Below are 17,496 nucleotides of genomic sequence, written 5' to 3'. Positions count from 1 at the left end.
GCTCTATCTAATGATGTACTGCTCAATGCTGCTTTCAGCTGTCCAGTGACAGGGTGTCAGGCTCATTTCAGTAAATCCTGCCAAGGTGAACAATGCAGCACCTGCTCTCTGTGTCCCAAGGCTGGAGCACCTGGCTGGTGCCAGACCATACATCAAGTGCATGAATACACCTTTAGTGTGCACAGATGAGACCTGTCCCTTATGCACCTCACCAGGGCTTAGCTCTAGGAGCTGCAAATGTCAGAACTGACACACCTGCTTGCTTCAGGAAGAGAAATTCCACAGGGATTTATTTGAGTAGGGAAAACCAAGAACAGTTTTAAATAAGTAACAACACGGGTTTTCGTAACAGCACCTTTATAGGAGACAAGGTTAGCTTTAAACAAGTGCCAGGTTACATGAACTTTCAGTCCTCTACATAAAGCAATCTGGGGTTTAATCCATCCTGATGAAACTTGCAACACTGATAGACACAATACTTGGGCTATATCCACAGTAAAAAAAAGAGGGGTATCCATTACGGTGCTGGGAGTGGTTAACAAGAAAGTTACCTTATTATGTTCTTTTCTAGAGAATAATAATTGTTCTCCACTATGTCCCATTGTTACTTAGATTTCAGAATACAAGCAGTGCAATGCTAGTTAAGATAAAGTGGAAATTAGGGTAAAGTCAGCTAAAGACCAAATCATCTTCATAGTTACAGACAATTTTGAGTACATATTTTGCATGTGAAATTATATTAATTTTTATCAGTAACAATTCCATTTTATACACAACAAACAGAATTCCTTGGCAGTAGAGGACTGCACTGTGCAGGGCTAATCAGCCTTGAAGAGAAAGTCTGGACCTCAGGCATATCCAGCTATGTGGATCAACACCAATCCCTCCAGATCCAGCAGCTTTGGTTTAATGGACGGAAACTTTGGCCTATTGTTCAAAGGTACGGTACTGGCCAGCAACCAACGAGCAGGACTGGACTTCTTAAAAATAAACCAAGATGTGGTATGTGCATAAAGTCAGTGCCTTGATCCTTAAAAGCAGCTCTACAAGCAGCTTCACCTTAAAAAGAGGCAGTGCTTAAGTTACAAAAGATTTTGTTTATGATGACCGAAGAAACGGCTCTGCTTCAGGAATTCAAAGGATGGATCAGATTTAGTAGTAGATTTATTAATTTGCTGTGATTTACAACAGGGTGACAATGTCTGAAACAAGGAGACACCAAAACAGGTTTAGCCAGGAGGTTTATGGCTTCCCAGTCAAATTCATTGACCAATGTCAAGACATTGGGGCAACTGAAGATTAGCAGACATAAGATAAGCGGAGGCCAGGTGCTGCACTGGTGTTTTGGAGAAAGTATTCCAAAGTGTCTTCTTACAGCAATTTCCTTTTCTCAAACTCCTGCAAAGAGCACACAGATGTCACCAGCAGGGAAAACAGAAAATGCTTCTATTATTCTTTTCTATTTCAAATTACTTTGTATGTATCTTAGGAAACGTGATGTTAAGAATTAAAAATTGGTATTAAAAATTAAAATATAAAAAGCATAAAGTGTGCAAGTTAGGGGGAAAGGAAACTGAGCATTCTCCCACCTCACATTAACAAGCCAGCTCTGGAAAGCCAGACTGTAGTCACTGCCAGACTGAAATGCTGTCAAGGAACCATTTGCTCCCAGAAACAGCATAACAGGCTTGAAAAACACCAATTCTGCATCAGAACTGTAGTAGAATCCTTAAAGGACTCAAGCCAGGGAAGCAGCAAAATCAAGATTTTCATTTCAGCAAAGAAAAAGCACAACAAAAGAAGGGAAGAATCCCACAGCAGCCTGTGGAGATGCTGTACTATACAGTCACCACAGGAAACAAAAAATACCTAACAGAGCTGAATTATGCATCTCCTAGCTGTGAAGCAATCCCCTTTTTTGGATATGAATTAAGTAAAACACAAATAATCCCATTCCACACCTCAGTTTATCAGCAGCATATATTCAACCATAACTCTGAATTATATGCCAAGGTTCTCCTTCCTCAAATACCCTATTTAGAAATAATGTTGTCATATTTTACATTAATTCAGGCTCTTGCATCCAGAAAACAATTTCAACAAGTAGCTACGCTTGAAACAGAATGTAATCTCTTCTCTATTTTGCTAATTTACTTTTCTATAAAACAATATTAAATAAAACTGTGTGCACATATCTTTTATGCAGTAATTTTAACTTGTCCAGCCAAGAGAGTTCTTATGTTTAAGCAAGTTCACAGCAGCAGAGTATTTGAGTAAGAGATGAACTCCCAGCTCATATTCCCTCAGAAGTGGCTCCTTGCTCTAGATGAGCCAATGCCAGAGGAACCAACCTTGTAGATGGTGCTGCCCAGCTGGGCAGGGGACATGCTGACCACAACCCCTGCACTCTGGAGGGCTGCAATCTTCTCCTTGGCTCCCCCCTTTCCCCCAGCAATGATGGCTCCAGCGTGGCCCATCCGCCGGCCAGGAGGAGCTGTCAGGCCAGCTATGAAGGACACCACTGGCTTGGCATTGGGGCCCTGGAAGAGATAAATGTGTTATGTGGAAGAGGGTGAGAGGAAAAGCAGTTCCAGGTGGCAAACTGCTCATTTTGTTAATCTTTATTTTGTTTATTTTTTATTTAAATTGTTCATTTTTTGTTTAAATATCAACTCGCCAGGCAAAGTTATTAAACAGCTCACACTGGACAAAGAAGTGTGGAGTACCTCCTCTCCTGATAATCATCATAAACCAGAAGCAAACAAACTTTAAATCTTTCTACAGACCATGTATACTACAAAAAAAAAAAATCACTACAAATATTGTCACAGGAATAAAATTCCAAAGTTGACAATGCTCTCCCCTTCACAGAACCACAGAACATGGCTGGAAAGACCTCTAAGATTGAATCCAACCTCAACAACACTCTTTATTTCAACTCTTTTTCTTTAAAAAACCCATGACTGTGGTTTTTGTAAATAGAGGTGAGACTGAAATGAGTTTTCCTTGGTGTGGCAAAAGAACCTGGCTAACTATGAAAGTGTCTGGAAGCATGGTGTTCTAAGACTTACAGAATTATTTTCTTTTAAAAATGCTGCTGCATCTTCTTCAGCATTTCCTCCAATCTCCCCAATCAATATGATCCCCTCAGTGTGAGGATCCTTCAGGAAGACATCAAGGCAGTCAATAAAATTAGTTCCATTGAAGGGATCACCTCCAATACCTACAAAAAATATTAAAACGACAAGAGAAGAGTAACTCAGGATAAAGATATTGCACTTACAATTGAAGTTTAGAAGTAAATTTCAGCATGAGGAGTATTCCCACAGGCTCATAAGACAGGCAGCTCTGAAGGCTGTACCCAAGTCAGAGCATGTCAAATTCCTGCTCCAAATACCTCCCCCACAATTCACACAAAGCTTTGATATCTGAGTGTTCATCTTTCAAACCATAAACAAAATGTTATGAACACAGCAGGACCAGATGCCAGCTCCAGAATTTTGGTGTACAAAAACTACATTTACTTAACATACCCAACTAAATGCCTAAGAATGCCCTAATCCTTTAGAACTAAACTTCTTGGGACAGTCTGTTTCCAAATTGACATTGTATTTGCTGGCAGTTCTCTGTTCAAAGCTGGTTTTAAGGCTTTTATTAACCTGATGTAGAAATTAGAGAAGAGCTGTACTCTTCACAGCACACAGGGATCTCACTTCTCAACACAACTGCCATTCAGCAAATTCTACACTTGCAAAATAGGAATTCTTTTGGATGCACACTTGTGAAGGAAAAGCAGATTAGTCTGGGTCCAAGAGGCTGATTCTGAGGGAACCTACCAACACAAAAAGACTGCCCCAACCCAACTTGTGTTGTCTGATGAACAGCTTCGTACGTCAGGGTTCCAGATCTTGACACAATACCTTGAGGAAAGAAAAGAAGATAAACTTACCACTAACACAGCACATAACTAGAGGCAGCTGTTCTTATAGTAATGAAAATCACCTCAGTAAACAACATGAGATTCCAGGTTTTCCAGCTGTCCTTGCCAAAACACTCTGTAAGATTATTTCTGTACTCTTTCTTGGTTTTTCCTCTTTTGACACTTAACTGAGAATGGACTAAAGCTGCCCAGAAAATAAATAATATTTTTGTCATGATAAAGCCTTACCAGGAGAGCAAACTGAAAAGCAAATAAAAGAAAATACTTCTTATCTTGTATGTCAGTAGCTGATGCACTGGACTTGAAACAGAGCTGCAGCTGAACAGTTAACAAAATAGTTCTGTATTAATCACATCCCCAGTATGGCCAGGCACACAAATATCTTCCAGAACAGGAAAATGCTGCACAAATGCAAGTTATCACTATTAAGGTATTTGTTGCTTCTCTACAGAACACACCTGGCATTTACATGACAATATCACAAGAGACCCAGTTTTAAATTCAGGGTGGAAGGTAGCACAGAGCTTTGAGCAGGGGCAAAATATTTGCATGGCTTTTTGTTCATTTTTCAAGTCGAGACTTCTGTTAGTACTACAAAAGGAAAGGTTTTCAGGAAAAACAGACACCATCTTCCATCTCTTTCAAGCCATATAACAAGGAATATAATGCATAGATTGCATGAACAGAGGAGGAAATACACCACTAGACTGAAGAACCTTAGTTTTATCAACTATTTACAATGTTGGCCAGCTCAGATGTGTTCTAGCACAGGGTTTTTTCCTTGCTATGTTTGAAAAGGCCTCCCTGTTTACCACTAAGATCAGATTGCCTCAGAGAAGCTACAGATGAAAGTCCAAAGACTGTGGCTATTTTTATACCTTGCATCACAGTATATTCACTTAATTATTGGGTGCCTCACAGTAATAGAAAGCTGGAGAACACATCACCATAGGTCACACGTTAGATGAAACTGGGAGGGTGGCAAATCCATTTTTATTCCTTGATTCTTGGATCACCATTGAAAACATTTCCAGCAATGGCAGAGCTACTGGATTCAAGATGTTGAATATTCTTTTGCACTCGATGTGCCTTGCATTCAGATTCTAATAACTTGTGCTGCAACACATTTCTTGTATATATTTAGAAAATCAGAACAGAACTTTGATTCAGAAGGGAGTTTAGAGCAACACTGGCTGATGTTCCCTTTTACACTCACAGAGCCATGTCTCAGTGGTTTTTATAAAGGGCATAATTGCAGCCATTTGGTTTTTCAATTCCAGGTTTATGGGTATTGTGAAAGCTGGAGGTGGAACATGAGTGCTAACACATCCTCCAGCATTCCTTAGGTGCAGTCTAGTCTCAAGCTAGAAGTGGTTACATAGCAGAGGGAGCTCCTCATGCCAAAAAAATGCACTGAGTCCCTGTAGTTCAACAGCATTGAACAGGCTTTCCCACAATTAACACATTTTCCATCACAAACAAAGGTAATGCTGCAAAGGGTACTACTGTGCACAAGTGAAACTGGTTACCTTGCTGACAGGCAACAGCAGCACGTGCAATATTTCTGAAGCTCTACCGACATACAAATGGACACTTCAGAAGAAATTTCTCTACAGCTCCTGAACTGCATTATTTGAAAATAAAAAAATCAAGTTGTTATATCTATAGTTTACAACAAGGAGCTGACAGAAGTCAGGACAAGAGACTTGCATGTGTGTAACTCACACACACAGGGTGTGTAACTCATCACACACAGGGGCTGTGACCAACATTGCTTATGAACAAGTCACTGCCCTCCTGCCCTTTACCACACTGCCGGAATATTGGGTATATTTGTCACTTCCACTTGTGATGGTTTCATAGTTGTCTAAATTATGTTATAAACTTGTCTGTAGTCTCTTCTCTTTTGTGTAGTACTGAGATCACTAGAAGAGTAGGATCCCAGTCCCAAGCAGCCAAGCTGTTGGAAGGAATAATGTTGGAGAGCTTAGTGCTCTCAAATCCCAAGAAAAATTGAAGTTTCCTCAAGGCTTTCCTTTGAAGATACCAAGTCAATCACATTACCTACAGGAATTTCCAATTGCTTTGTCTTCACCATCAGCACCCAGTGTCTACTATGGAAGAATTCCAGATTTGGGCCTTCAGGATTGATAATGCTAAAATTCATGTACAAACTGAGGACAGACAAGCTGTCCCACAGTATTCTCAACTCTCTCAAGGGCAGGATGTGCCTTGCCTCACAAGGAAAAACACTAGAGCACCAAACTTGTGTTTTAGATGACGCATAAATATTCAAAAACTCACCAATTCTTCCTTTCTTGTGAATGTGACCAGGCATGATACCAATTTTACATTCTCCAGGCTAAGGAAAGAGTGGGAGAAGTCAGATGGACCATTCAAAGCAGCACTAGGAACAGTTCAGCCTTGGAGCAAAGGCAGAGCTCACTTACATTGATGACCCCGGGGCAGTTGGGGCCCACCAGGCGGGTCTTGTTCTGCCGCAGCAGCCGGTGTTTGACGCGCACCATGTCCTGCTGGGGGATGCCCTCGGTGATGCACACCACCAGGGGCATCTCTGCATCGATGGCCTCGTTGATGGCAGCAGCAGCAAACGGGGGAGGGACGTAGATGACAGTGGCTGAAGCACCCGTTTGTTCTTTGGCCTGCAAGGGGCACGAGAAAAAACACATCGTGCGTTTAGCGGGGCTGAAGAGAAATTGACAACAAGGCATTTAAAATATATCCACTCTCAGGCATGAATTAAGGATGTGTCTGAAATCTCAGCAAGTGTTAAATTCCCTGAAGATGGGGCACAACCAGGGAACTGAGAACTGACCACTGTCTGGGAAGGATCTGCCCCGTGATCACCATCACGAATACTCTTACATAACAGTTGATAAAAATTCACCATGCACAGCAGAATCAATCAGAAACTAGCTGCATTCATAAAGCAAGTGTAGCCAGGCTCTGTGAACTTCACAGTGAAAGCCAAACTGGTGCCTGAGCATCCTGAATGCTCCCTCTTTTACAAGGCTTCTGTTTCACTCTGTGCCCAGTGACATCCATGGCTCAAATATTGTGAGCAATGAAATAAGGAGCCCTTCAGCTTTAAACTCTGTGCCCTCCAGTCACTGCTGCAAATTACCTCCTTCACAGAATTAAACACAGGCAGACCTAGATGAGTTTTTCCCCCTTTCCCTGGAGAAATTCCTCCAACTAGATTGGTGCCATAGTCCAATGCCTGCTGGCTGTGAAAGGTGCCCTATGAGAGACAAAAAAAGTAAAGTTAGAAGGCATGTAATAGCAAATAAACTTAACCAAAAAGTTTGATGTTATCTATAATTCTGAAGGGCAATTTATGTCACTGAAATTTGCAATAAGAAGGGAAGTTTTCACTACACATATATATATAAAATCAGATATTTTGGAGAGTGCATCCACATGTTTTAAATGCATTTGGAATATGCTAATATGCTCTCTTTGTTTTTCAATCATAGCACTGTAGTTTCACGCTCAAGGGTATTCTGTTGTGTGCTGCTAACACACCTGCAGACACAGTTTCTTTCCCACATTAAGTCTGGCAGATGACAAACACTACAGTGAAATAGAAATTAGCATGCTCATCCATGACTAGCTCATAGTTTTACAAAAGCAGCCTTCTCTGCCTGCAAATGTGTAAAAGAGTGAATCTGAGAAAATTATTAAATATCCTGAAATAAGAAGAGAAATTTAGTTTATAGGCACTGATATTGAAATGGATTTGTGAAAGAAGCACTTTGAAAATGGGCAGGTTTTTGCAGTTTTTTTGCAAATAGCCTTTTACAAGGAAACCCCTTCAGCTGTATACAATATAAAAAACAAAAATGAAATACACTATAATAGAGGTGACTCATAATCAACTTTCAAGTTTGTGCACAAGTATTTGGGCCAAAGAATGTCAACTACAGGGCTGAAGGGACCTTCCTGATGGTGAAGGAATTCCAGCTTCCTATCAACACAGACAAAGGCAATATATAATCCATTTCATATACAACTATATTTTCTGAGCAATTAACTTTCTGACTGAAAGGCTGATAGAAAAAATAACTTCTAGCCATACCTGTTTGCCTGTAAAACCCTGACAGATAACCTTTGTGTTCTTGTTAACATACAGGTTTTTCCTGGATGCTGTGTAGGAGCAGTGTCGGACTCCATTCTGTTGAACTGGAGAGAAAAGAGAAGAGAGCACAAACCATTAATCCACTCCTTTGGTAGAGACTGAGTCAAAAAAGGTCCTACCAAGTAAGTGCATATCAATCAATGCTTGTATCAAAAAATCATGAGCAGCTCATGTCTTCAAAAGCAGCTCTGAAGCCTCATTCAGTGCTTGTCAGGCTAAGACATTAAACACCTGTAGCTCACCCTATTATGCCAATTACTCCATTTACTAGAAATTAGGAGAGGTTTCTCATATTGAGTACTCAATATCAGGATTCCTCCTGAGAGACAGAAATAATTTCTTAAGTACTGCTTCCATTTGCAAACAAACACGTTTTTATCTTCTCAGACACTCTGCAAAGTGACAAAGCAGAGCTAAAATCCTGAGGCTGTTACAGCCCTGGTACTATGTGACACCTCCTGTGAACAGAGCACAGTCCAGAGCAGACAATGAGAGACACTGAGGAGCTCGAGGGTCCCTCAGCCCAGGAAAAACCTGATGCTATGTAAGACAGCAAGGGATCTTTTCCCAACTGAGTCCTAGCTATGGCATCACATTTGGGCTCAAGAGGAAACACAGCTCTCCAGATACTCCACTAGAGTGATTTTCAATTTAGTTCTCACTGCTCTGGTGCTGAGAGAGGAAAACAAGACAACACAATTGTAGAAAAAGAGCACGCTGTGTGCTGGCAACAAAAATCCAAGGGGAATGACTGCATCTGTGCTGAAGAGAAAGGAATGATGACAGCAAATGCACAGAATGTTACCACAGAAGAAAGCCTGAGATGAGAAAAGGCTTCTGGTATAAATAGGATGCACACCTACATTTATTGCCATATGCTTTTGCACACACCACAGTTTTGAGAGGATCAGAACCAATTTATTCCCTGAAAGTGTTTGACATAGAAACCTTAATTTATACATGGAGTGACCCTGGGAAGGCACAATCCTAACACAGGATCTTCAATGTATAAATCAATATGTTACTATTTACTCCTTTAGCTCTTTTAAAACTTTAGCAAGGAAGTAAATAGTGCAGTTGAAATCAAAAAAACAGATCCTGAATCATGGTCCCCAAAATATTCCATATACATACTCATCTGAACAAGGGAATACTTTTCCCTTTTTCTCTTTTTAGGAAGGGAGTAAAAGCTTTTAAGGAGAAAAAAGAAAAAAAAAAAGTATCTTTATGATAATGCACAGAATTTGGTAAGATGCATTATTAAATTATTATAAATACAGAATTTATACAGGCTAGTAAATCTGCAGAAACTTTTTAAGATCCACATACGCACACATTTCCATCAGAGCTTCAGGGCTCTCTCCTGCCAACTAAAGTTTAGTGCTACACTGCTTTTATGCTTCAGTTGTATTCAAAGGAGTGAACAGAAAAACCAAACCATGCCAGAAGCAGCCTACACACATCAGTGCTACTGCTAAACCTAAAGTCCTTACTCTGTTCTTAGAAAGTGCTGGCAAACCCAGGGTTTAACTCCAGCCACCTTCTGATGTTCTCTAAGGAGCTGCAGCAAATCCTCAACTTCACACAGGCACAAAGTCAAACTCCATACAGAAAGGAACAGACTAGGATGCAGCAAACTTGTGAGGAAAGTGGCAAAAGTGCACTTGAGCTCAGTGACCTGCAGGGTTCCAACCTAAATCACCACAAATACTGCTGCAGAACTCGTTCTGCCAGGAAATACAAAGCAGTAACAGACAAAATCCATGTGAAATCCTTAGGAAAAGCCATAAAAAACCCAATTGTTTCCTAGGCTGCATCCAAAACAGCATGGGCAGGGTTAGGGAGGGGGTTCTGCCCCTCTGCCCCACTCAGGTGAGACCCTACCTGCAGGGCTGTGTCCAGCTCTGGGACCCAGCACAGGAAGGACCTGGAGCTGCTGGAGTCAATCCAGAGGAGGGCAGGAAGCTGATGAGAGGGATGGAGCTATGAGGATGCTATGAGGAAAGACTAAGAGAATTGGGATTGCTCAGCCTAGAAAAGAGAAGCCTTTGGGGTGACTCAATTCCCTTCAGTACCTGAAGGGACCTTAGAGGAAAGATGGAACAAGACTACTGACAAGGGCATGTAATGACAGGACAAGGGGAAATGGCTTCAAAATGAAAGAGAGAACATTTAAACTGGATATTAGGAAAAACCCCTGTACTGTGAGGCCTGGTGAGACCCTGGCACAGGTTGTCCAGAGCAGTGGCTGCCCCATCCCTGGAGTGTTTCAGGCCAGGCTGGATGGGGCTTGGAGCAACCTGATCTAGTGGAAGGTGTCCCTGCCCATGGCAGGGGGGTGGAACAAGATGATCTTCAAGGTCACCTTCCAACCCAAAGTATTTTGTGATTCTGTGATTTTATGAGAATATGTCTAAGGTTGAGATTTAATGAGCAAGGCTACCAGGCTGGCTGTGGGAGGGGAGAGAGAAGCCACTGCTACAGAAGACAGCACAGGATGATCTTTGTCCTAGGCTGAGGACTTGGTCTTCTTAGGCAGGGCTGCAAGGCCCTGCACCTGAATCAACTCAAAGGCACATCTGGTGAAGAGCAGCCTGCCTCCAGCAAAGGAGAGGCAAAACAAAACCAGGAACAGCTGGAATGCTGGTCAGGAGAGCAGGGAATTATCTGCCTGAGCCCAGGCACTCGGGCAATCCCTCACTGTCACAAGATGTGCCTGGTGACACCCAACCCTGAGCACAGCAGAGGATGATTCCCCTTGAGAAGGAGCTGTTACAGTCCTTACCACCAGCAAGGCCTTGGGGAGAACACTCCAGGCTTCCAGGAGAATGGCAATGACTGTTTGAAAATGGGCCTGCAAGGGGAAAGAACAAACAGGCAACATAAACTGATCCAGACCTAAGTTTTACAGAGTCTGTGCCCAACCACTGACAAATCCACCTGCCAAGAGAGGGATGCTTGCTGGCCACCTGTCTGTAACTGAGCAATTTCAGTACCTTGGAAAAAATAAAAATCACAGAATGGCTCAGGGATTACAGTGGGTCAGCTGGTCCAACCTCCCTGCTCAAGCAGGGTCATCCTACAGCACGTTGCACAGGATTGTGTCCAGATGGTTCCTGAATATCTCCAGTGAGGGAGACTCCACAGTCTCTTTGTTGCTGACAAACTGACAAATTTATTTCTCTACACCTTACAGCAATTGCACACTCCCAGTTCAACTGTTCATTCCAGATCTATTTTCAGATATTTATAACATTGCACAAAAATGGTTTTGAAAGCTTAAGTTTGCCAATCCTCCATTTTCAGAAGACAGCACTAATATATTTTTCAAGGATAAAAAGCTTTTGAGCATTTTCTAAACTATCAAAAAAAAAACCCCAAAACTTTAGGCACTGATATCTAAACAGCAGCTTAAAGTTTAAGCTTTGTATGGATTTACCCTTGAAAACCATGTGCTTCTTACATTACTGTATGGCCTTCCTTCAGAGAAAACACAGCTGGTTCAAAAATCCTGGCTATAGATTTGAGCCCTTTGCTGTCTCCAGAGGCAGGCAGCTTAGCATGGGCAAATAAATGTCTGGAGAGCAATGTATTTTTGAAGTGATTTATGGACAAAAACCCTCAAAATCACCTTGCAATCTCTGGGCTGGATGGGTCTGAGTTTCTGGGGTTTTTCAAATGGCTACAGCTCTGTACTTGTGCTCCTGCCCTGCCTGCAGCAGGCAAGGTTTGCCCCAGTTTCAGCAGAGGGGAGCAGCAGGGCCATGGGGCAGGATGAGCTTCTGCTCCACGTGGCACAAACAGCAAGCCCTGGGTGCAAGCAGCTGGCAACTTCAATAGTTAAGACAGATACAAGATGAGAAGGAAACAGGTGGAAAGTGGAAATGGCATGCCCAAGTTCACAGCAGGTATGAGTCAGAAATAGAAGCCAAGTCTCAACTTCCACCCAGGACCTGCTTCACAACTTCCAAATCAGTCCAGACAATTGATTTTCCTAACAAAAGCAAAAATCTGGGTGCTTAGGTGTAAATGCATGCTGCTTCATGAAGACTGGAGGAAAAAAAAATTTAAAAATGTTCTTCAGCTGTGAACCAGCAAGGCCAAACTCATTGGTGATGCTATTTTAATGCTCACATCTAAATTACAGGCCAAGTTACAAAGGTGAAGGCTCCAGATGAAGTCCTAGAGCATAAGGACAAGTCTTATCAAATCCAATTCAACTCTTCCCAAAAGCACAGGGAAAATGTTACATTTCATCAAGTCAGAGTTCTAAGATAACATTACCATGTCCAACAGAGGCCTGTAACAGACCTTTAGCAAAGTATATTAAAAATAAAATAAGAGACTGGACAATCTTTCCCAGGCACAATGTTCATTTCTGCCCCACCCCTGTTCAGTTTGTGGTTTAAAAATAGAGCTATATACAAATAACAAGATTATTTATTTTGGCTTTTCAGTACTTTAACTTCTACTTAGCTAAAAAGTGAGATGTACTGTGGCAAGAGCCTACTTTGGCCCATTGTACAGAAAACCAGTTATGAAAAGAGCTCAAGTACCCAACCCCTGCTGTCTCAGGGGAGATTTGAAAAGCAGTATCTAAATTTAGCAGTGGGGCATTAGCCTGTATATGGAACACCAGCTGTTTTAGAGTCAAGAAACCTTATTAGAAATTAAGGGACAGAGTCCCTCCAACACCACACACTGCTGCTGGCTCCTCTGGTATTTCCAGGCAACGAGGCCCCAGCCAAGAGCAGAACTCACTGCAGTACAAATAACTGAAAAATCCACCTCATTTACCTCTTAGGAAAAACATCTCACAATCCCAAGGCTCAAGCAGGACTTAAAGCTCACTTGTGCATTACAATTAACAAGGCTTTCTAGAAAAATACCCTCTTATTTATCATGGAGTCCAAACAGGAATTTACATGTTAAAAAGAAAACTGATCCATTTACAAGGTATGCTAAAGCACACAGGGTATTTGAATACCATTTACACTGAGCTTTCAGGCCCTCCTTGAGCAGCAACACCTCTCAGGCACAAATGTCATTTAAAACACTGCAACTCAAGCTACATTTCATGGAATCACAGAATGGTTTGGGTTGGAAGGGACCTTTAGAGGCCATCCAGTCCAAGCCCTTCTCTATTTGGGTTGTGCAAAGCAGGTGACAGCACAGATATTAAAGGCTGAATCTCTTCTTCATCCAAACTATACAAAGCTCAAAACTTACTATTATCAGGACTTCATGTAAGATTTCCTATGGACATAAATCCAATCAAAGTGTCTCCTTCTTACCCATATTTACCCCAAACAAAAAAAAAAAAAGGAAATTTGGAAGCTGAGGTAGCATCTGAGGCTGCTCATAAAACAAGCCCAGTATAAGAGGAAGGTGAAACAGCAGATTCCTCTCCACAATGACCTGAGCTGACACATTGCCAGAAGACTGAAATTCTTCCTCTACTGCTCCTTGAAATACCCACAGAACGATATTCCCTTTCTTTTCTATTACCTATTTAAGGAAAGAAGGGCTAAGTGTAATTCTTCCTCTACTGCTCCTTGAAATAGTCACAGAACTTGGAGATGATGGAAGATACTCCTTTTCTTTTCTATAACCTATGTAAGGAAAGAAGAAAGCCTTAGAAATCACATTGGAGCTCCAATATAAGTGAGGAAAATGGAGGCCAGTGCAGGGGAAGCTCAGGGAAGAAAAGAAAAGAAAAGGGAGAACAGAGAAAGAAAAAAAGAGGGAGAAAAGCACTTTATTTTCCATTATATGAGGTATGAGGAGTGCTGCTTAAAAGGCTGCATCTTTCTTCCACACACACATCCCAGCCCCCCCTCTTTATCTCCCATCAGTGATGGGCCTTCAGCTTGCTCCTCAGAGCTCCTTTCAATGCTTTCTACAAGTTTAATTTACATTTTTATGACCATCTCTCCTTTCTCTGCCAACAAATGCAAGGCCTGAGGAAGACACAACAGGAACAGTTCTGGGGAGCTCCTGGCAGTGCAGAGGAGCATAACCCCATCCCCAGAGCTCACCCCCGAAGTTATCAGTTACATAAGCAGAGGATGCTCCTTGATGACAAAGAAGCCTTCATGCTGTTGAGGGATTGTTCAAAATATCCTTTGTTTAAGAGGATTGTGCACTCCAGGATTCCTGTTTATCAGTGCCCAGGTTCTCTTCTCTCACCCTCCCCCTGCCAAATTCTTGTTAAAACCCAGGTCTGTGACCATCAAATAGGAGTTGAGGAATTAAGTAAATTAATCAGGCTGCAAAGGGCAGATACAATGCCTACACTACACCCACCACATTAAAACAAATCTACAACCAGTGGGAAATGGCATCCAGAAAAATTTCAGTTCTTTCAACACATCTCTCTTTCCTAATCAGTCTCTCCTCAACACAAATCCAGTACCTCCTGCAAGCCAAGCTGCTTTTCCCCAGGTACCCTCCACCAAGAATGTGAGCAGGTAAAGCTTTGTGAGCTGGTAAAGCTTTGTGAGCTTTCCTCCCTCCACACTGTTGATATAAAAACAATTAAGGAATTCTTCAGTTTGGGTTGTTATTTCTGCAGCAATCCTTTGCCAAGGTTACTCACATAATTACTGTAATCTTTTAATCTAAGAGCTCTCCAAAGCCTTCTAACACATCCAGGACATGGAACCCCTAATCCTGACTCTCCAGTCAGTTCAGATGCCTACAAAAACTCCTTAAGGGTATGGACAAGCACAGGTCTCTCCTGATTCTGTCCATACACCAGCCCTGAGCTGACCTTTGAACAGCACTCACCATTTATTGACAGATTTCATACTCCATTTCCACAGCTTCCTGATCTCAACCTTAGGGATACACACCCTGCATGTTTCCTTCAGCAATGCATCAACAAAAACAAAGTTTGCATCTCTTTTGCAACAGAACACACTGGACACTCATGATTTCAAATCACTCAGAGAAGTAGATGTTAACTGTTAGGTGAAAATGTATGTGCAAAGCCCAAATTTAAGTTTTCAGGAGTCTTTAAAGGGTAAAGAGTATCAAACCAAAGATTTGCAATGAAGGACTATTTCATCTTGCAGGAGTTTCTGTAAAAGACTTCAGGAAAAGCTGCAAAAAGACACTTCTTGAGCCACTTGGTCTTTTCTTTCACTTTTTCCTTTCTACCCCTCAAAATGACTCTTTTAATAACCATTCCCTGAATCTCTTACTGCTATTTGTAAAGGGAACAATGTGGGGTTTTAACACATAAAACTGCACTCAAGAGTAGCTTTGCTGGGAATATAAATAATACTAAATTGGAAGGTGCTACATTCCCATCTGTTCCCCTCCATCAGAACCAATTCTTATTGGGCCCAGGGGAGCCAATTCAAAAAGCTGAAGTGGCAGAAATTAACAGCATAAATAGTTTTCTATTATCCTGCTTGTGGAGAACAAGAGGCAGGAATGGATACCCACCTGGACAGTAGGTGTGCCACAGGAACTACTCAGACCAGCCTGGGGTTGTAAGATCACATTACCTGACCTGCAAGTCACCATCCCAGCGAGACACAAACACTTTGTGTGCAGTCAAATGAAGTAGGTTTGAGTTTGTTCATTCATTTTCAGCTACAAGAACCACATTAATGCACAAATTTCTCTGTTTACATTCCTAGTGCCTGGGCATACCCACACTGATCTCACAGAGTGGTTTGGGTTGGAAAAGACCTTAAAGCTCATCTCGGTCCACCCCCTTGCCATAGGCAGGGACTCCTTCCACAAGACCAGGCTTCTCCAAGCCCCAACAACCTGGCCTTGAACATGTCCAGGGATGGGGCAGCCACAGCTTCTCTGGGAAACCTGTTCCAGTTTCCTCCCTGCAAAGAATTTCTTCCTAATATCCAATCTAAACTTACTCTCACTTTGAAGCCACTATCCTTTTTCTATCGCTATAAGTCTCCTTTTCAAGAGGATGCAGCCAAAGAAAAAGCACACTGGAAAGGAAAAAAAAAAAAAAGGGAGAAAAGCACTTTATTTTCCACTGTGATGTTCAGAACAACGCATATTAAATGTTTCGAAGTACCAGTCTCAGACTGCTCGAATTCTTCAAAAAGGGAAATCTACAACCTTTTTCTTGGCAACAGAAAGAACTTTACCAGGCTGTGCTAAAACCACAGGGTAATTCACGGCCCTCCAGAGGCCTCCAGCCCCAGCTCTAGGAGCTCCCTCCGGCCCTTGCCCTTTGGAGCCTTTCCGGGGCTACAAGGCCGAGAAAACCTCCCGGTGCCCCCACACGTGCGGCCGCCCACCCTGCACGGGAAACTTCCCACCACATTTACAAACAGCACCCTCGCAGCCAGGCGTGCCCCTGCCCCGAGCGGGGCGATCCTGCCCCGCTCCCAGCGCCCAGCGATGCAGGAGCAGCGCCGGGAGCAGCGCCAGGAGCAGCGCGGGTTCCCCCGGGCACAGCCCAGGTCCCGCCCCGCTGCCCGCGGGCCGAGTGCGCCCGGCCGCGCTCCGCCGTGACCTTGCCCGGCCCCTGCCCTGCCCAGCCCGGCCGGGCCCCGGCCCTGCCCGCGGCCCCCGCGGCGGGGCCGGGAGGGGTCGTCCCGGTACTCACGGCGGAGGAAGCGGCCGAGCAGGCGAGCGGCGGCGGGGCTGCAGCGAGACATCGTCCCCTCCGCAATGACGGCGGCGGCGGACCCGAGCTCGGCCCGCCCCGGCGGCGGAAGCGGCTCCGCGGGGCCTTCTGGGTGTTGTAGGCACGGGAGCCATGAGGGTGGGGAAGGGCTCCGGGATCAGCGAGTCCAAGCCGCCACCCGGCACCGCTACGGACGCGTCAATCTGTCCTAAAACACCGCCAGGGACGGTGATTGCGGGGAGCTTTGGACTCCCTCAAAGGCAGGGAGGCCGTGCAGAGAGACCTCAGCAAATGTGAGCGCTGGGCAATCACCAACCATGTGAGGTTCAACAGGGGAAGTGCCGGATTCTGCACCTGGGATGGAGCAGCCCTGGGTGTACGGACAGCCTGGGGAATGAGGGGCTGGAGAGCAGTGCCAGGGAAAGGCACCTGGGGCTCCTGGGCAGTGGGAAGTTGAAGGTGAGCCAGCAGTGCCCTGGCAGCCAGGAGGGACATCCCTGTGCCGGGGACATCGGGCCCAGCATGGCCAGCCGGGCAAGGGAGGGATTGTCCCGCTCTGCTCGGGGCTGGGGCGGCCTCACCTCGAGTGCTGGGACAGCTTTGGGTGCCACAAGATAACAAAAACATGAAACTGTCAGAGAGGGCCCAAAGGAGGGCACGAGGATGGTGAAGGGCCGTGAGGGGAAGCCGTGTGAGGAGAGGCTGAGGGCACTTGGTCTGTTCAGCCTGGAGGGGACAGAGAGGAGACCTCAGTGCAGTTACAAATTCCTCGTGAGGGAACAG

At 43.8% G+C, this 17,496-nt stretch overlaps 1 protein-coding gene across 1 annotated transcript; it reads right to left on the bottom strand.

Moving 5' to 3' along the window:
* Positions 1-259: 259 nt before the first annotated feature.
* SUCLG1 (succinate-CoA ligase GDP/ADP-forming subunit alpha) lies at positions 260-16,785 on the bottom strand. Its single transcript, XM_036382233.2, has 9 exons — positions 16,693-16,785; positions 8,040-8,143; positions 7,086-7,202; positions 6,391-6,603; positions 6,245-6,302; positions 3,837-3,920; positions 3,072-3,223; positions 2,352-2,540; positions 260-1,398 (listed from the first exon to the last, which is right to left on the bottom strand). Exons 1-9 carry the CDS (start codon positions 16,742-16,744, stop codon positions 1,372-1,374), a joined length of 996 nt encoding a protein of 331 aa, XP_036238126.1. The 5' UTR covers positions 16,745-16,785; the 3' UTR covers positions 260-1,371.
* Between the last annotated feature and the right edge of the window lie 711 nt (positions 16,786-17,496).

This window comes from Molothrus ater, chromosome 4 (assembly GCF_012460135.2).
Source record: "Molothrus ater isolate BHLD 08-10-18 breed brown headed cowbird chromosome 4, BPBGC_Mater_1.1, whole genome shotgun sequence".
NCBI lineage: Eukaryota > Metazoa > Chordata > Aves > Passeriformes > Icteridae > Molothrus > Molothrus ater.
Note: the sequence above shows the minus strand (reverse complement) of the source record. Positions and strands in the feature narration are given on the sequence as shown.

Bases quoted from the DNA above. Each gene is read 5' to 3' on its own strand.
- SUCLG1 (XM_036382233.2), bottom strand. From the start codon at position 16,744: ATGTCTCGCTGCAGCCCCGCCGCCGCTCGCCTGCTCGGCCGCTTCCTC. The intron at 7,203-8,039 runs GTATGGCTAGAA...TGTCTCTCATAG, and splicing joins AGGGTTTTACAGGCAAACAG to GGCACCTTTCACAGCCAGCA. The intron at 1,399-2,351 runs GTTGGTTCCTCT...TGCTCTTTGCAG, and splicing joins TGGGCAGCACCATCTACAAG to GAGTTTGAGAAAAGGAAATT.